This window comes from Rhyacophila brunnea, unplaced genomic scaffold (assembly GCF_057557595.1).
Source record: "Rhyacophila brunnea isolate RB1 unplaced genomic scaffold, BYU_Rbru_1.0 scaffold_2, whole genome shotgun sequence".
NCBI lineage: Eukaryota > Metazoa > Arthropoda > Insecta > Trichoptera > Rhyacophilidae > Rhyacophila > Rhyacophila brunnea.
The window spans coordinates 49785923-49807329 of record NW_028232859.1 but is presented as its reverse complement, the minus strand read 5'-3'; the positions used below and the strand labels follow the sequence as shown (position 1 = coordinate 49807329).

The 21407-nt window shown below is 33.6% G+C and overlaps 1 protein-coding gene across 8 annotated transcripts in view; it reads left to right on the top strand.

Annotated features, from left to right (window-relative positions):
• The window catches only part of Mef2 (myocyte enhancer factor 2), a 321089-nt gene that overhangs the window by 296798 nt on the left and 2884 nt on the right, over positions 1-21407 (top strand). For 2 of the 8 annotated variants that reach the window (XM_085947255.1, XM_085947256.1), the window contains 7 exons: positions 9702-9841; positions 10976-11113; positions 12421-12486; positions 14364-14643; positions 17887-18149; positions 19167-19291; positions 20197-20396. In XM_085947255.1, the coding sequence (XP_085803381.1) occupies positions 9788-9841; positions 10976-11113; positions 12421-12486; positions 14364-14643; positions 17887-18149; positions 19167-19291; positions 20197-20396 (1126 nt within the window). In that variant the 5' untranslated portion in view covers positions 9702-9787. Of the gene's footprint in view, positions 1-9701; positions 9842-10975; positions 11114-12420; positions 12487-14351; positions 14644-17886; positions 18150-19166; positions 19292-20196; positions 20418-21407 lie in introns of all 8 variants that reach the window. The other 6 variants (XM_085947253.1, XM_085947254.1, XM_085947251.1 and 3 more) reach the window with 3 other exon arrangements.

Sequence of the window (21407 nt, the reverse complement as noted above, 5' to 3'; positions counted from 1 at the left end):
CTTCAGTAGACACTTTTAGTATTTACCAACGTTACGATAATATGTTTTTATTTTGAAGATATTGTCTTTTATAAATTTTTCACGGCATAACGATGTCATTATGCGATTTTTAAGATAATTAAAGAGTTAATTAATAGCCAATTATCCTGTCCTATCCATCCTACTTAACCTAAACTATTTTTGAAGTTATACTTCTTTAGGCGCGTTTGGAAAATCAGATCAGAGTGTATTTTTGGCGTGTGACATGTAACTCATAATTTATTTTTTTTGCACAAAAGTAATCGCACTCGATTGGATTCGAACCACCGATTGTTCGGTTATTAGCCGAACGCACTACCATTACGCCACAGAATGATACTCCAATCGTGACGATTATACAGTATAATATTATAGTTTAGAATTGTTCCTTTGCCTAGGCAGCAAATTTATTATACAGTATAATATTATAGTTAAGAATTGTTCCGTTGCCTAGGCAGCGAATTTATTATTGTCGGCCATTTGCAATTCCTTACGTAAACAAACTATTAAACGTCATAGTGGCAGTTGTTACTTTTTAAATAATAACAATGATAAATAATTGTATACTTAATTAAGTAATATAAGTTAAAGTGTATAGAAATAAACCAACGGCGTTTCAATAAATGGTCTTTTTTCTTGAGTGTAATTTAACAAGATAATTAAGAGCTAGTCGAAGAATCTAGGTTATCCCAAATTTTGATTTTGTTTTGTTACGCCAAAGAAGTATAACTTCTAACGCGCGTACATAAGTACACACACACCGATTTTTTTATTAACTCTGACGATGTTAAGATATGTGATCTCTTTGTTTTATACGAATATTATTGTTGAAATTTCTAACGAAGAAAGTCATATTATTATTCATTGTAACACGAATGTTATTTTCGACGTGTTACTTCTACGCGTTGGCGTAAAAAATACATCTCAACCAACGCATTTTTGCACACACTTTTATCTAGGGCATTTTTTTCGACGTTAAAAATGATTAAACGTTATAAAATCGTCTGGCAAACTTTGGATGACACCCAAATCGTCACGCCGATTCCCGCGACTCAAACAAAATTTAAAAAAGGAACCAGAAGTTATCTTGAAGTTAGTCACATTTAAGTGAGTCATGGAGCCACTAATTTATTGTGAGTCGAATGATGCAGACACTCTGTTTTGACAGCTTTGAGTAAGACAAAGTAGCAATGTTCCTTTTTCGAATAATATACATATAGTATTTCATATTTTTATTATATCTCACCTAGTAATTTTGCTGCATAAACAACCTATATAAGGCGGTAGCGAAGGGTGGAGGTAGGGTGTTTAGATCTGCCATAAATAGTGTTTTTTTTTATTTGTGTCAATAAAATAAATACGTATGAATAACAAAGTTTACTGGGAACTATTTATGGCGTATCTTAAAATCCTACCTCCACCCTTCGCCACTAATATAAAGTAGGTACATATCTATACGTCTTCATATACATAAATTCATCTGTATACCTTATTATATCTACCAGTGGTGAAACGTGGAGGATCCGCCATAAATAGTAGACATTAAGCTTTGTCAGACATACGTCTTTGTTCTCATTGAAATAAGACTACAATTTACAGATGTTACGAATCTTTATGAAATATAGCTAACCAATACGTGAGTTAGACTAAAAGTGTACTTGTAGTTATATTATTTCTGATTTAAGCGGCACTTGAGTGAATGATACTCATTACTTCAGCAACTTACTGCATGACGATCACGTCTTCGCTTCGACCCATATGAGTCTACGACGTAGACTATAATATATACGCTAAAGAATTTTCAAAATATTATGTAGATACTAGTGGAGAAGGGTGGAGGTAGGCTGTTAAGATCCGCCATAAATAGTGCGCATTAAACTTTGTTAGTCATATGTATTTGTTATAATTGAACTATGACTAAAATTTACAGATGTTCGTTAGTTTTTAAAATTCACCCTTCGAAACCAAGCCATAATAGATAATAGTCAAAAATACTCGTCTATCTATAAAATAATGCAATTCAATCATAAATAACTTTGGATATTTTATAGTTGGAATAATATTTTTTTATTTATTATAGTTTGGTTTAGGCAGGGCTTAATGAATTTAGAAAAAATGCACCTTCAATATTGTGTAATATGTACTTATTCTTAATTCAACGAAAACAAATAAGTATGAATGAAGAAGTTTGCATAATTTTGTCGTATCGCCAAAAATATACCAAAACTATTACGGTTTGGTTTAGTTAGGGTTTAACTGATTTTTAAAAACTAACCAACATCATCTGTAAATTGTAGTCTTAGTTCAATTATAACAAATACGTATGACTAACAAAGTTTAATGCGCACTATTTATGGCGGATCTTAACAGCCTACCTCCACCCTTCTCCACTGTTATCTACATAATATTTTGAAAATTCCTTAGCGTAGATATTATAGTCTACGCCGTAGACTCAGGGGTCAAAGCGAAGGAGTAATCGTCATGCAGTAAGTTGCTGAAGTAATGAGTATCATTCACTCAAGTGCCGCTTAAATCAGAATTAATAGGTATAACATCAAGTACACTTTTAGTCCTAACTCACGTATTGGTTAGCTTTATTTCATAAGATTCGTGGTACCTACTATTTTATTATATTCATTCTGTAACTTATGAGAAACACGCCAACCGGGTTCCAATTACTGTGCCTACATAATAATTTAGTGCAATCAAAGAATTTTGACTATAAATATAAGGTATCTTATACATTATTTCTGTTATGGCATTTAGAATGTGCTTTAGGCATGGTTAAGTTGGTAAACTCCACAAATATGAACATCGATCGCTGAGTTGCCAATCCGATTTTATTATTCACGCAATATAGCTGCTATTTTTAATGTTCATTGTGATTTACTTACTCGTCTAAACAGTATTACACTAATTTCACAGATTTTTTCAACTAAATAATAATGCCAAATTGTGGTACCTATTATTAACTGCTTATTCACTTATTCAAGTTGGACAATAATATCATAGCAGTAGTGTGAAGTTCTCTGCAAATAAACCTGCAATATGAAGTCACCTGTAGCTAATTTCATATTGGACCACTGGGGTCCTTTTTGCTTCAATTCCATACATTTAGGCTCCATCTCTCTAGAAGGAGCTTTTCAACATTTTTGAGTGCAATGTACACATTATTAAGGTTGTCTGATGGTTGCGAAATACGAAAATGCACGAATTTAATAATTTAAGAATGTCAAATAATCTGAATTCAAATATTCATTTTAGGTGTAGGTCTTACGTATAAACTAAATGCACTTTTTTATCGACACTTTTATACTGTAATATTTTCGATTAAACGAACGTGATATATTGTCCTTGTTGCCACTTTGACGGACTTGTTTCAACCGCGTAATTTCGTCGTCATTTTCGCAAAGGAAAAACTATTGCTGTGGTGTCATAAATAGGTACCTAGTTAAATATTATTACTATAAATATACGAATACGCGTTTATTACCTACAGATTTTTTTTTTCAAATTCAATGTTGCTTGTTTACGGGTTAAAAATTCCCAGTGTTGAATTATTGTTATTATGTTGTTTGCAATAATGCATGGCAACGGGAAGAGTTATGCAACTTTAGTCGTATGTCTATGGATTATTGAGTCATACAAAAGCCTCATCATAGGAATTCCACAAAGCCGTCCTTAACACTACCTGTCACCACCAGTGCCGGATTGCGTGCGGTTCGCAAATCTCTGAGCCCCCACACGCGGGAAGAACGTGCTCATTTCAATACAAGGTGACCACGATGTCTCCTCTTCCAGTGGTGATCACCCGCAGGGGTTTATATTTCAGTGGGATTGTTGGCAGAACTTACAACGATTAAACTCAAATAGATGAAATGGCAAAGTTCATTTTTATATTGAATATTTTTTTGTAAAAGAAAGGAGAATAGTAAGTAAACTGAAGAAATTTCCATAATAGCAAATGGATTAACATAATATTACAAATAGTACCTACAGGTACATACCATTTTCCATGAACAAAGAATTTTTTTTTATATTTATATTTTATAAAATATTTTTTTTGTACCTACTCATCAGGTAGGTATTCACTATTCATGCAGTATACAGTGTTACCCCCGTTTCATAAGCAGTGAATATTATTCACTCCGTATGAAACGGGGGTGGATGAAACACGCGATGTATCTATATTCTATAGTATATACTAATTAAAACCAGAGCGTTGGAGTAGACCCCTTTTTGAGTTGCTCCGCTCCGGGACCTAATACTTACTCCAGCTCCGCTGCAGGGTCTGCTCCGCTCCGGGTTAATAGTTTTAATATGAGTTATATGTACACAAATGCTAAAAAAATTAAAAATAAGCAGTTATAAAAAAAGGTTTATTATTCGTACTTTTCATTATTAATTCTATTAAACAAAATTTCCGACGGCAAATCGTGTTTCATTATCTGCCTCTTATGTCAAAAAAATGAGGTTATTTATCACTCGGCGGTGTTGCCGTATTTCAAATAATTCCTGCGTTGCAAAGTGTCAAATATAATATTTTCATCGGATTATAGGATGAAAATTTAATAATTATATTAAAACATCCGGAGCAGTGGAGCACTACAAATTTTCAGTGCTCCGGCTCCGGGTTAAACCCCATTGCTCCACTGCTCCGTGCTCCTGCCCTGAATTCCGCTCCAACGCTCTGATTAAAACAATTAAAATTTTGGAATAGTACAGAGCTTGAATCTATTAGAATTAAAATTTCGTTGAATTTCAAGCATCACACTGTGTACTTAGTGATGTACACACGGGTTTAAAAGCGTTTCAATAATCCAATTCAGACTTTTTTAATGTATGTACATAAATATGATGGTTTATGAATCGGCTCGTCATTGATGGTACTTTCTTTTTAATCAACGACTATCGTTCGTTCATCTGTTTATACCGGTTTATACCCAACTAGGTCCGCGAGCTGTAGGGGTTCCGAGAAAATATGAAAAGCTTTGTTTAAAAGTACAAGTTGCAACTATTTTACCGAACTTAATAACATGTGTCAGTCAGGTAGGGGCATGGCCCCCACAAAGGGGGGGCTGACAGGGCTCTAGCCTGGGGGCCCGGCGTGGCAAGTCGATCAGTTAAATGAGAAAAAATTGCTCTGATAGTAAAAGAAATCGCCTGCGGCTTTATTTTCTTTCGTAATGATTGACATTGCAAAATATGTGACTTATATAATTAAATGTTTGATTCCATGTTACTTGAGTACCACAAAAGGAGATCACCACCAGTGCTTCATAATATGTTGAGTGCCGACAACTCAATAAATCAACTGGATTTATTTAAAAATCGCTAAAAATACAAGGAATACCGTTAACCCAGGGGTTCCGTGGAAACCACTTGGGGAACACTACTGTAGAAAATCACACTTACCTTATCCTTAGCGATAGGTAGGGGGGGGGGCGTCATAGATCCTTGCCTGGGGGCCCGCTATAGGATGTGGGAGTCATGGGTAGGGGTAGGGATTCTCTGAGATTTTACAGAACGTTTCGAGGGTTCCGTTAACCGAAAAAGGGTTGGGAATCACTGGATGCAATCATTAACGTTTAACAAATCGAAATCAATAAAAAACAATTGTAATAAATTCTATACATACGGCTGCAGGAATATTGCAGTCACCCTATGTGTAACGTATGCAAATTCGAAACAAGGCAACACAATATAACCGAGTTCAGTAGGCCAGAGCTTCAACACTTAACCTAACCTAACCTATATTTGAAAAGGATGATCCTTAGCTGCTGGCAGTTGTTTACAGTTCAGCATAGAATTATTATTGTTGAATAGAATTAGTTGAAAACCAAAGTTTGAAAGAATGCTACTTGAAATTCCTATACCTAGTTATAAAATAAAGTTATGTAACAACAAAAACTACGCACATTATTATTATTATCAACTGGTATAATTGACATTGGTAATAATTATGTACAAGAAATGATTCCCCTCCCATTACATAGTATTATTTATTTACAACGATTTACATGGATGTTCTGACAGTGTGGAGATGGAGATCATAATATTATTGTAATGTAGGTAGGGTAAGCTGAGCTGATCTCTCTCCGTGATAGTCCGCAAGTAAAATAATTGTGTATAAATATAGTTCCATAAAAAAATCTGATTTATTTACAAACTTAGGCCTAAGGAGACGTTTTCTTGGCTATTTTGTATTACATCTTCTCATACACTGGGTATCACGGAGTTGGGTTGATTGTAGGGTGTACTGAAAGTATTATCAATCAAACATATATTTTCCATGTACAATAAGAACTTGTCAATAAAATTATATAAAAATACCTTAACTTTTAAATTAAAAATTAATTGATTGATTTTTGTTTGATGGATGGGAAAAAATCTGTGAAATTAAATATCAAAATCAATATATTAATGCTTGGATATGCAGCAGTCTTAATTAAATAAAAAAAATCGGTGTGTGTATGTATGTACGCGCGTTAGATGGTATACTTCTTTGGCGTAACAAAACAAAAACAAAACTTGTGATAAACTAGATTCTTTGACTAGCTCTTAATCATCTTGTTAAATTACGCACTTAAGAAAAGGGACCGCTTGTTGGAACGCCATTAGTTTATTTCTTTACACTTAAAATTATATTACTAACTGACGTTTAATCGTTTGTTTACGAAGGAATTGCAAATGGCCGACAATAATAAATTCGCTGCCTACGCAACGGAACAATTCTAAACTATAATATTATACTGTATAATCGTCACGATTGCAATATCATACTGTGGCGTAAAGGTAGTGCGTTCGGCTGATAACCGAACAATCGGTGGTTCAAATCCAACCGAGTGCGTTTTTTTCGTGTGAAAAAATAAATTATGTGTTACATGTCACACGCCAAAAATTCACTCTGATCTGATTTCCCAAACATGCCAAAAGAAGTATAACTTCAAAAACCGAAATGAAAAATCGTATTTAGCAAAAATATTTTTTTTATAGATTTTTCTTTCTAGTCATAAAAAAATAATATAATTAACATAATTTCATCGTTCAAGATTCAAAATATTTTAATATTGTTATTCATTTATTTTTATTTTTTCACATTTTTTGTTAAAACTCGTTCAAATTTACTATAACAGAGTTAGCTCTCATATCACGGAGTAATCTCAATATTTGCTAATATTTTCACATTTGAAACTTAATTCTTATCTGTGCCAATAATATTTTCCTTAATAACATTAAGATTGTTCAAAGATGTACAAAAAAAAACCAACACGTTTCCTATTGTAAACTCGAAAAAATATTAGAATCACGGAATAAGCCTCAGTCTACCCTACATACATAGATTTAATATAACTCCTACATATGTATTTCATTCTGTGATCGGATCCGTAACTATAAACAGTAAAATTACTGGGTTTTGAGTACATTTTTGACATTAAAGGTAATGTGTTTGTTTGTGATTTTATACTTCACTTTTGAATATAAAACATTTAAAAAACTTATATACTTAATAGTAACGTTGAAAGTGATTTATTTTTGAGAAGTTTCTTTTAAGATATCGATATAAAAGTATACCAAGTTTGTACCAACAATGTAGTGTATACGTTTTACAAGTTTCACCATTATTGATCCAGTAGTTTTTTAGTTATACTCAGGACAGACACTAATAATTGTATTAGTAGTAAATACCTATAGGTGTTACAAATAAAATTAATGTACCTAATGGAATTTACATTTGGTTTTTGATTGTATTAATGATTTTTTTCTCATGATTTATCAACAATATTGTATATTATGCCCATATATATATATTTCCAATTTTCCTAATATTGGGGAAAACGCCAAGCAATAACACTCTGTAGGTATTTTCATTGTTTTTTCTCACTCAACATATTTGCATCTAATTAGTAATGCGAGTGATGTTTGCACAGAAGCAATGCAAACTGCGTTAGTGTATTCTCTATTCGCTTATTTGATCAGTTGAACCGATGCAGTATCTGCCCAGCAATATTTACCCACACATCTTTACCTTTTTATTCTATTATTATGTTGCTATTGTACAATGTATATCTCGTCATATTGTATAAATGACATAATGTTAATTGTTTATCTCTGTCTTTTCTTTAGTACCTACTAAGATATTTTACATAATATTATACATTTTTTCTGTTACTTCTTGCTGGAAAGCAATAACCAGGGAACACTAAAATAATGGGAAGTGTATTACCTTCTGGGTGTGGTTGTAAGACGGCACGATTCTCGAATATGGGTAAACTAGTGAATATGTGAATTTTCAATAATTACGTCTGTATCATAATATGCATTAGAGTTAGTCACTTAAACGCAGTACACATTCAATATTGGTGATATTTGAGGACATTCAGGGAGCTTTGTATTTCTTGTGTTAAATGGGTTTGTGACTCCTTACGTCATAAACCAAAACTGCCATCAAAATTTGGTTAAGCGCGATCGGCTTTCGCATATTATATCATATTAATCTGTGGCAATAACAATAAGTACCTATTTATACTAGCCCAGATGGAGACCAAGATATTACACGTCATATAGCTTTCCTACTTTAATATACTATATATAAATAATTGTAAAATGTTGGTAATCAACCCGTTAAAATTACATATCTCTTGGTTTAAAAATACACAGCACACCACCCACCTTTTACATAGAAAAGGGCGCTAGTTTTACTGAATTTATATTTTTTTTATACTGTAAAATTCGATATGCATCACTTTGTTTCTTTTACATGAAATGAACATTATCCATTTGCTCAACCTGTTGGGTCCATGCGCTAGGTGCAAATAAATACACATAGAAAAATAACATAAATTTGTCAGACCCGGAATTCGGATTAAAGATCACTTTATAAACAGACATGTTACCAATTTGCCATCTGCAGTATGGTTATCATCTATATAATAATATATTATAATGTTTTTCTTCCCTTTCCTACTTGGTTTCAACTGACATCTACTTATAAATAATTACAAGATAAAAAGAACTTTTTATATACTTACAACGTTTTTAAATTTTCTGTTGAATCATATAAACTTGACATGACTAGCTTAAACGATCAAAAAAATTTGTACTTGATAGAAATAATACTGAAATGTCATATTGATTTCCATAGTAACGCACGTATATTAATAATTTAGTTGCTACAAAACGGAATTAACTGAAAATGAATTAAATTCTACTTAAAGATGGCTAAAAGTATTAAAAAAATGCATTGGCATCGTGTTCTGATATATTCTAAAAGTTTCAAATGTCTAGCTAGTCGGGAAGTTAGTTAAAATCGATTGCAAGATTTGTACCGGACAAATAAGAATACGAGCTAAGAAAAACGTTTTAATAAAAAACGTTGTAAAAAACGTTGTAAAATACGAAGTTTGTTTGTTCATAATATCTTACCTGCTAATTCCAATTTTAAATCTTCACGACAGATAAAGTTTGCATATTTTAGATTCGATTTTAATTTCTTTTATTTGACTTGGCTGTCTGAATTATTCTCATTTTGTCATGTTGTATGCCTATAATTACAACTGATATTTTAATATTAAAGAATGTATATCGATCAATGAAGCGACTTTGTGCGAAACCGTGTACTTAAGTAGTATTATATAAAATTGATTTATTTTAATTAATAATTGTTGTTTTTGTTGTTTCAGTGGGGTGTTAGCAGCAGGAGCCGCCCCTCCCCGCGCCTCGCGGCCCCTCCACCCGCTGCCGCCCTCACCTCTCCAAGATTGCGGCCATGGGTCGGAAGAAAATACAAATCTCCCGGATTACGGATGAACGGAACCGGCAGGTTGGTGTGACTATGTTTTTTTCAGAAATTGACTTGTTTCAATAATTGTAAATCACCGACAAGGAATTTAGTTAATTGAGTTATTCTGTTGTAGCTCAATATCAATTTTAGCCTGTGCTGGCAATGGCAATTTAGCATGCGAAAATTTCTGGATTCAAATCTTGAATGAGAAAATGTCATGTTGTTTTCTTTTGTGTATTTTTATCCAGGGCAGTGGCATTACTGCAAATTGATTTATTACTCCATCCATTGTGAGTGAGCGACATCTATAAATCATAATATGAAATTATTTGTTTTTAGCCCTAACTAAAATTTGTATGAAAATGAATAATAGCGCCATGCCATACTTTGGGGAATAAGGAAGATTAAAAAATTCAACATAATAATATGAGACACAATAATAATATGTACTTACATATTTTGTTTTATCTAAAATTTTTGGATTATACCGAATATGTCCATGCAAATTGTCGAGTGGTTGGTTACCCACTGTTTACTATAACTATAATATATCTGTATCTCAGAGCAAGAGTGCCTCAAGTCCAATTTTCCCGAAACTGAGTTTTTGATTTTGTACTTTTATTATCATATCTGTCAGGCCACATTATTAATATTAGGGACATGAAAATCTTAAATTGCGTTTTACTCAAAATGTTCTTTTTGGACTTAAGATAATCTGGCTCTCAAGCTCTGGCAAATTATTACATATTGCTCACTATCAGTGTGTTGTTATTATTTTTATCTGTTCAAATCAAACAGACATACTTCACCACTGAACCGGTGTATTAATGTTTGAGATATTTGCCTTCCAGTTCTACCCGAGAACTAGTACCAGTGGATGGCTGAAAATCGTTTCTGGTTCAAGCCCTTATAAATTAACTTTAACGTCCATTCAGAGTGTAAATGGTAGAAAAAGAAATTTAATGTCTATTGGTTGTATTAACCTGATTTATTATATTTGTGTAGGGAGTAGTTTAAAATTAATCAGTTAGATAATAATTTATTGTAAACTTTTTTCTAAAATAGAATTTTTTAATTTGGGGCGTGCTTATGATAGAATTACTATATTAACCCTTAGAACTGCTAGATTTCGACCATTGATTTTAAAGGCTGTTTTTATTTGTTATTTTTCAGGTCACGTTCAACAAACGTAAATTCGGTGTGATGAAGAAGGCATACGAGCTGAGCGTGCTATGCGATTGCGAGATCGCCCTCATCATATTCAGTTCCAACAACAAACTCTACCAATATGCCAGCACGGACATGGATAAGGTAGCGATACTTCTTCTATAAATAATGTGCACTCAATCTTGATTCTCCTAATCCAACCCTAAAGGCAATCGTTGCTCTTCAGTAGAACAGATGTGAAATTTAATATGCGGTTAGTCCCTTAGGACCCTATGCATAGTTATACTTTTGTAAATAAAAGGACTCTTGTGCTATGTAGGTGATTTTCCAGCACATACTACGTAACAAGTGGCAGGGAAAATAAATATGTATTGTAAACATAAATCAAGTAAATATGAAACACAAATGTCTTATCATTCGCTTCAAACAAAGCAAAATGTTTTGAATACTGATTATGAACACAGACATGAAAGACTAGCAATATTAAAAATGCATTATTATATTATTCAAAGTATTGAAACCAATTTGATGTTTTGTACACATGCATTAACTGTAGTGTTGCAATACTATGTCTAAATGCTACGGATAATATTAATACAGTAACTGTTACATAATAATTTAAAGTTTATACAGGGCTCGAAATGGACCGGAACGCACCGGAGCGCCGTTCCGGTTCATAGAATCTCGAAAATTATCGCTCCGTCTCGTGGAAATATTAATTTGACCGCATGAGCTAGAGATGTCATATAATAAAAATTCTAACAGACTTATTTTTATAAAATACATATACAATTAGATAACAACGTTACTATTTTCATAAAATTGTCGAGCGCTCCGGTTCGTAAAATTTTCCATTTCGAGCGCTGAGTTTATATTAAGTTAATTATTTATGATTACTATTCAATTTATATTGTACAGTTTTAATACTTTTATCATTGTATGTCAATTAAAACAAATACTCCAAATTTAAGGAAAACTGGAATTTTAAAAATGGCAACACTTGATTGCCTAAACTAAAGCAACATAACAATGTTATTTATTGGTTTGCAAAACAGTCATAAGGTTCATAATAAATTAGTTTGTCATAATCTATACATTTGTGCATGTAGGTACATATTATAAATTGTATACACCATTCATTACCTACAGCGATGCTTGTTTAACTACAAAGATATTAATCGTATCTACCGATGATGAACCTGTAAATATTTGCAGAGTTACGTAATAGATAAATGTTCGAGACTTATGTTTTCATAAAATGATATTTAAATTTTTCTCTTAATAGTTATCTAGTACTCGTTGCATAGACGACGACGAATATTATTTACAGGAATGTCTGCCATTCGAATTTACCATTCTTTGTAGGCACAATCACGAAAGACTAACAATATTGTTAGTCAACAGTGTTAGAGAATCGACAGATCATTAATATTTCTGAATGTCTTTTTCAGGTGTTACTGAAATACACAGAGTACAATGAGCCGCACGAGTCGTTGACGAACCGCAACATTATCGAGGTACAGAACGTACGGCGCCATCTGTGTGCGTCGTAATGCATCGCCATGCAAACTTGAGCCCAAATAACACACCACGCTAATATGACCCAGCGACCTAGCCATGTGCTTCTGAATACGAGACGTTTTTGTTTTCCGTAACGGCTTTTAGTTGTAGGTCTGTCAAAAGAGACAAAACATCACTGACTTGTTTTCTATATAATTAATTATAAATTATTGATAAAATAACAGTAGAGAGTAGAATTAATATATATATATATATCGACCGTATCATATATGATCATATGGGCCTCCACAGAGTGGAGGTTTGTATTAACAGATTTTGTTTTTACGAGAAATGGATGTCAGCCTCTTGCTCAACCTATTAGGTCCATACTCTGACTCATACACACATTGAAAAACAATTTGTGTACTTGCCAGACCCAGGATTGAACCTGTTACCCACGATGCTATAGACCGACGCTTAAGCCGCGCGGCCATCGTGGGACTGATGATTGATTAATTAGTCGGTCAAAATCGATGTATAAAAAAATTAAAACAATTTTTTTGTATGTTACTATTTCCTTAAGGAATAAAATTTTAACATTTCGGTATTTATGTTTCAATAAATAAAGGCAGTTTCTATCATCTGCAGGTTATTTTTTAATTGGCCTGTACAGTAATGTGTACAAAATTGTGTTCTTTTTTACTTTTTTATTTAAATAATTAATTATTTAATTCATTTGTAGTATCTAATTTAATTATCATTGAAGGAATTTGAAAATCATTCAATGGTAGTAAGAAGAGATGAGATTAAGTGATTGAAAATGTGTTGTCAGTTTGTCTTTTTTGACGGGTGTTACTTTGTTTTTGAAAAGTTTTATGGCCATTGTTATAAAATTACAGTTTTTTTTTTAACATAATATTATAGTCACTGTTTTGCATTTTAATATTGTAATTTAACTAACAAATTTGATATTGTGTTTTTTTTTTTTTTTGATATTGTCAGTGAAGCATGGCTTGATTGTTTCAGTAATGATTACAATAAAATAAAATAATAACCGATTTTGTTTTTTAGAAGATGTTGTGTTGTCGCCTCGCGGGTAAGAACCGTCGGAGTGTTATTTGTCAATTTTGCATCTTTGCCTCTTACATAAAACCACACATATGTGCGCTAAAGAGTTTTGATATTTTTATTAACCGTATTTTAGTATTCAATGCTGATATTTAGTGTAATTTTATTAAATCTTGAGCTGACCGAAATATTGGATATTTAAAAATAATATAGATAAAAACTAAATACAAATGACAGAATTAAGAGTAAATAATGTTATGTTAAATTTTAATATAGGGAAAGTGACATTTTCTATTAATATTTCATCCAATTCGGTCACTAACGAAAATATGACTGCCGATTTTTTTGAAAATGGGTAGCTTGTATCTTTGTTTGAACACTTTTTCCGTTAACATTATTTACTCCCGAACCCCTCAAATATAAACATATGGATAATATGTTTGGGAATATATCACCATATTATGGAGTACTCTAAATCTGGAAAGTTATTCTACATTGCTCTTTATTTTAGTATTGAAACATATCGGTTATACATAAGAATATAACATTGATTTACTATAATTTTGAATATAAATTATTATGCTTATACAATTAATAATTACAAATTCACAAGTTTAGATATATTAATTTTATATTTATTATTCCTCATAAAGAGCACCTAAATGTCAGCATTAATATTGAAAATGGCCGTCTGTCATCCAGTGTGGAGCGCCATCCTTGGCGTTCCCCACGAGATGCCTCTCGGCCATTGCGTTGCCCGCCGACGGCGGTTTCGGCTGCCAAGCCCCCTGAGCTTTTTCCACTGACACTGCAGGCCCTCACGAAGAAGGAGCACAAGAACGGAGTGATGTCGCCCGACAGCCCTGAACCGGAGGCAGAGTACAGCCTCACGCCGCGCACCGAGGCCAAATACTCCAAGATCGACGAGGAGTTCCAAATGATGATGCAGCGCAGCCAGAACGGGGGACGGGCCGGCGGAGCAGGCGGCTACTCCATGCCCGTGAGCGTCCCTGTCGGGGGCTACAGCGACCCCAGCCTGCTGCAGGCCAGTCCGCAGATGCACGCCTCCATCAGTCCCCGTCCCTCTTCTTCTGAAACCGATTCAGGTATACGGTGCACAATATTGAAATGCTGTTCTCGCAATTTTTCACAGAAAATACAAATTGTAATTGTATTATTTTTAGAAAAAAACTAAATCGAACATGCGTTACTGTTTTTGACTCGCAGATTAGAATTAGTACCGTAAAACTGGCACAGACTACAAAGATTTGGCGAAGCGAGGACAATAATTTTATTATAATATGAATTTAAAGAAAAATATTAATTAATTCAATTTAACATACAACAATTTTACATACGTGGGGCAAACATAGGTAATAATTTAATCTGCAAAATTGTAATCTACCATTAAATTGACTAAAATATTGTTTCTTCAATGTTTGCCACATTAACCTATATACTGCGCTGGGTATGTAAACATGTTCAAATGAATCGAGTCCATGTTGCGTAGGGCATTCAAATGTTCGTTTAAAATTTGCCTGAAATTAATTACAATTGAATTTTTCCGCATTTAATTATTAGAAATATAATTAATATGAATTGTGCGTGAGCTTGAAAAGTTAATATTTAGTTGATAATATTGTATTATCGGTTATTTTTTTTCGAACAGGTCGTTGATATTTTCTTGAAAAACCATTTTCTACCACAAGTTCGCCAATTTCAATCTCACATATTTTAGAACATTTATAATCACAGCACTTATTAAGTAGTTGATCCCATCAATTATTATTAATGATGACAGTGTGACTTATGGTTAGACATTCCACTATCTGCATGAAGTATACGAGAGAGCTATCTGAGCGGCAGCCGTCAGCCGGCACTTGTGACCTTACGCCGCAGTGTATCAAGCCGGTCGACTCGCTGCCAGATAGAGTTCTGTCACTCTTCTTACAAAACAAATGTGTTGTAATCTTTACTGGGTGGGATTAAACTCTGTCAGTGGGATTTTTTTTCATTTCATTCAGACTTCACTAATTTTGATACTATTTCTTTGATGAAACTATAATTCAGAAAAGACGGGTAATAAAATTAATATACACAAGTACGTGTCAATTATCAGATATAATATGTAGGAATACAAGATATTATAAATATTAGTCTCAAACAATAAAAATACCTGTTATCAGGACCTTATCAAGACCTTATCAAGATGTTCCTGGTTAAAATTGGACACTATGCAGTGGCAATAGGTGGGGGTAGGCGGTTGAGATTTGACATAAATAGTGCACACACACGCAGGGATTAATTGAATTTTGAAAACTAATCAACACTATCTCCAATCTGCATTCTTAGTTCAATGAAAACAATTAAATATGACTGACAGAGTTTAGTGTGCACTATTTTTGTCGAATCTCCTCAGCCTACCTCCACCCTTCGCCGCTGATATAAAAAGTAAGTTAAAGCATAGGTGCGGACAAAATTTTGCCAATATGAACAATTACTTATTGAGACTTTTTAAATTAACTTAACTGACTGAATTCAAACGAAATATGTATAACAATATATTTACTTATTATGACAGCTGTCATTTGCATTTCTCAATTTTACCACTATTTCATGGTGTCACTAGTCCCTAAGACAGGGGTGGGCAAACTTTTTGGATGGAGGGCCAAATTCAAGAATTCAAAATGAGCGCCGGGCCGCAAGTAAAATACCATTTTTAGATATACACTATTATCACGAAAAATAAACATTACAAAAAAATTAATGACAAGAATGAAACATTTTTTAACATTTTTTTTAAATTCAGGTGTTAATTTTGTAGTTGATATTCTCAAAACTGCTTGTAAATGGGCATCGGAGATATTTGATCGTAAATTTTTTTATTGAGGTTCATGATCGAAAATGTTTGTTCACATAGGTTGATTTTTCGATTTCGATTCGTAGATTTTTCTTGCATAATCTTTAAGTTTGTCGAATTTGTCTGAATTAAGGGCATTGTAAAATTTGGAGATTTCTTCACGACGATGCAATTCTCTTAAACCAGTGTCACACTGCAGATCAATAATCTCAAGTTGTAGCTCTGTCGGTACACTATCAATATCTTTTGAAAATGGATCGCGTACTATTGCTAAACTTGTCTCAATTTTTTGGAAGTCACCAAATCTTTGTGAAAAATCGTCATTCAGAGCTTTACTAATTTTACCATATTCTTCAAATTTATATTCTGGTATATTCAGCAACTTCAAAGTTGGAAAGTGGTCCACGTTGTTATTCGATATTTGTCGAAGGAATAACTTGAGTTTTAATTGAAATTCATTCCAACTTTTTACCATATCATGGGCATATATTTTTTTCCTTGCAACGCGGAGTTAAAGGTATTTAAATGTGTCACGATGTTCAACGTAAAAAATAGTGAATACATAGTGTGAGACGCGACACAAGGAAGACGTACTGAGATAATACATGTACGAAACAACAAATTCTTCAAATTTTAATCTATTGTCAATATTTTTAAAAAAATATATAAAAAAGTTATTCGTAATCAGAAGTACAATTAATGATGGCGGACCGCAAAAAAATACCCGGCGGGCCACAGTTTGCCCCCCCCCCCTGCACTAAGAGCATAGTCATACTTATGTAAATAAGTGGCCGTGTTCGTTATGTAACCGATTTTCAGGCGCACAACACCACGAATAACATGTATTAAATCAATTTTTATTGACTACCGATTACATACGCAGACATGAATGACTGACAGTATGTATTATTATATTATTCATACTATTGAAACAAGTTTATCATGTTTATAAAAATGCATCGACTCATGTAGTGTTGCAATACTTTAATTATTGTTCAAACGCTAGGGACGCTATGCGCAGTGTATGGTGTATGCATTTATTCAAATAAATTACATATAGTAACTATTAAATTATTGAAAGTTTACATATTCTAATTTAAAATTATTCAATTTCTGTTGTGAAGTTTTCATACATATCATTGCATGACACGCACTTTCAATCGCCAAAAGCTATGTTGCCATGTTATTTATTATTTTCACAAACCTCAACTATGCATAATATTATTCATAATTACTTAGTTTTATATAATGTCGACTTGTTTGTTTGCATTTGGCCCTAAGTGGCCAATTTCAGCCGCTTAACGTTTAGCGTCAGTTAATGACAAAGCATCTAGCCCTTGGTTATTTATTATTTGAAGATTCATTTACAATGAAGTTATTCTTTCAACCACGCAGTCAAAGTTATCTAAATCCCGGCTGTAGAAAATGTTGGAATCTTTAGCAAGACTAGATTGTTCTATAATAAACAATATCATTTGTTTGGTTTCAGTATACCCAAGCGGTGGCATGCTGGAGATGTCCAATGGCTATCCGGGTTCAGCGTCCCCCCTCGGTGGAGGGGCGACCCCCTCTCCTTCCCCCGGTCCTGCCCCTTCTCCGCACCCTTCGCTGGGCGGAGGAGGAGGAGGCTCGAGACACCACAAGCCTCACCACTCACCCCCTGCTCCCCCGCGGACTCACTCCCATAACAGCCTACGAGTGCTCATCCCGCAGACTATGCCTCCGCCCCCTGACGATCTCTCCTACAATGAGGTGAGCTCTACATACTTATAATCTAATTGTAATTAATATTTAGCCCAAAAGGGTGTTGCAGATATTATTGCGAAAATGTATTATGTTATTTTAAATGTCATAGTCAGCGTTGCAAAATTGTGTCAGTAAGTTGTATTACAATAAAAATAACTGAAAGTATCTCAACAATATACGTCTCGGTAAGAGTTGTTCTCTAATGAAGTTACAACTTTTTTTATGGCGAGCTCGTTGAAACTGGAGGTTCCAATTTAGTTTCGGTTTAAACTGAATCCGGTCAACCGGGCAACCGTGCGTTTCTAAATTATCCGAAAACAGAGTAATTTTACGCAGTTCACTGGCCGAATTCTTAGTAGGTATTTGTATGAACAAAAAATAGAATTATGTAAAAAGACACGTAACCAGTGCGCAGCGCAGCATGGGAAAAATAAAATATTAGCTGCATACAAAATTTGTTTACTACCCTATAATTATTGCTGAAAGGTAGTCTCAACACAGTGACTGCTAATAAACCTTTTCCTTATGCAAATGGAATTCCCGAAATCCCACCTACTTAGCTCTGTTCATAATATCCCATGTGCACTTACTTATTTTAAAATAAGCCTATTTGCTTATTTTGAGCAAGCAGATGCTTTTGTTGAAAATAAATATCGATATTATTTTGGTGGACTGGTAGGTATTATTTTAACTAATATTATGGAACACAAAACTGGTTTCAACTGGTTAACCGGTGGTTAGTTATTAGTTATTAGTAATTAAACCGCTAACCGGCTAATATTTTTTCTCCAGTTAATTGGAAGCTCTAGTCGAAACCAATAGAGTTCTATTTTAAAGAGATATTTTCTTATTACATATAATAATATTACAGTATACAATGAACTTTTATGGAATCTTCTACATCTAATTTTCATCAGAATTTATTTTACACATTTATTACTACCTTGAGAATCCGTGTGTAGCCATTATTTATCAGCGAAGCAAATCTGGGATAGTCACTCATTACTGTAATTTAATTTTCAGACTCCATCTTTAGCGTATGCAGGGCTCGGCGGCTTTGGACCACAAGACTTCAGCATGTCAACGGATATGGGGGGATTAGGACTCACATGGGGAACGCATAATTTGCAAGCGACATTACAACACGGGTATGTAGTGAAACATAAGACATTTTATGACAATGAAATTATCACAGCTCAAATCTGAACAGAATAATTATTTTTCAGAACAGAATTTTATTTTTAAAAGTACCTACTTTCAATTGAACTCCATTATGCGTTTATTGATTTTTATAAATCTGAGATAATTGGTATTAAAGTTTGGGTTTTTTTTTTTTTTATAAATATAATGTACAATATTCCATGTTTTTTATGGTTTAAAAAAATCAAACTGTGTTATGTAAATAAATATATTTAGATTTTCCACATAAAGAAATGTGGTGTCATAATGGCAATCAGAGCTTTTTGATGGATCTGGAGTGGGGCATTTGTCATTCATTACTATTTTTTCATGTATGTATCCAATGACATTCAGATATTTTATTAATCATAATGTAAATAATAAATAATACCATTATGCTTCTAAACGGAGCATATTATATTATATGGGCTTCCACACAGTTAAGGTTATAATATTAACAGATGAAAAGGCGGCTCTCATGGTGCAGTGGGTAAGGCGCTGGCCTTTCGCCTGAGAGTTCTGGGTTCGATTCCCGGTGAGGACACTATATTATTCATGTGTTTTTCTCAAAACCTGGGTGTTTGTCATTGTTCAAAATTACTAACAACCACCTTGTACGAAAAAGCAAGGACATGGTTATTGATTATTCTAAAAAAAAAAAAATTTACAGATGTTTTTTTATGAGGAATGGTTGTAGAATACTTGCTCAACCCATTGGGTCCTCGCTCTATTAAGCAATACATTGAAAAAACATGTTATTTTTCCAATAACGGTTACTCGGGCACTATTCCCTCTGGGGGTTCGATGCATGCTCCGGTTCAATTGTTGTGAATTCTTTTGATAACCAATGTCTTACAAGTTTTTAATATTGCAGACTACCTCAACTATCAGTGGAAGGAAGCGGGGGAGGCGGGGGTCATTCGGACGGCAGTCCGCCCCCGTCCAGTGGCTCGCTTCGAATAAAAGCCGAGCCCGTATCGCCGCCTCGTTCCGAACAGTCACGCCATGCTCCCCACCATGTACCGCACCACTTGACCGCACCCCATCACTCGCACATGCAACAACAGAGTGACGGTAACGACACTGCCTACTCATGTAACTCCCGCCACTGACGTGGCTTGCATTTTTAACCCTTATTAGTAATAGTAAACCTTAAACAACAGACATATACTAAGCAATTCTGATTTGTCATAAACTGCCATAGGATGACCACTAATACACGGTGAATGGCACTTACATACATCTGGATGGTAGTTAGTGCCAGACACCCTGTTTGTTAACTTAAAAAATATTTTTTTTTAGATGTTTAGGATTTAAGCTGAACGTAAACTTTGTCAGGAGATATATTTTGTTTCATTATGATGTCTTGTCTTTTCTCATCATAATTGACAAAAAGCACAAAATGGTAATTTAAATACTTTATGCCGTAAAATAGCATTACCTACCTATTTTAAACTTTTTCATTCTAATATTTTGATTTTTTTTTTCAACATTGGCATTATATATTTAATTTCAACTCAGTATCGTTTTGTTAGATATAATTGGTGAAACTTTCTATTGCAGTTGTAATTGACATATAATTTGGAAGGAATTGCAACATTTTACGATCTATGTTTGGTAAAAGCTCTCTACAGTCAGCCCATGGCACAAAATTGTGAATTTATATCGTATTGCTAGTTATTGCTTATGCTTATTAATATGGTAAACTGTTGGTAGGAAATTATGAAATACATAGTTACACATTAATTAGTATGAATGAAATACACAATCGAAAATTTTCATTTACCGCAAACAGGTTGTCGCATTGAATTCATAAGCAATAACCAATATGATCGGAACACACAATCTCATGCCACGGCCTGACTGTATATGGCCTGATGTTTGGTATGATATTGATATTTTTATCTTAAGGTCCAATCTTTCACAATGTCTCAACACCTCCTATGTATATAAATAATCTATGGTTGGAACTGGAAAATAGTGACTCTTCAGTAGTATGATTTTAATAAATTTTAATGACAACTGGAATCGTAAATTTTGTTATGTCTATACCTACAGTATTGATTGAATTTTTGTTTTTTTTCT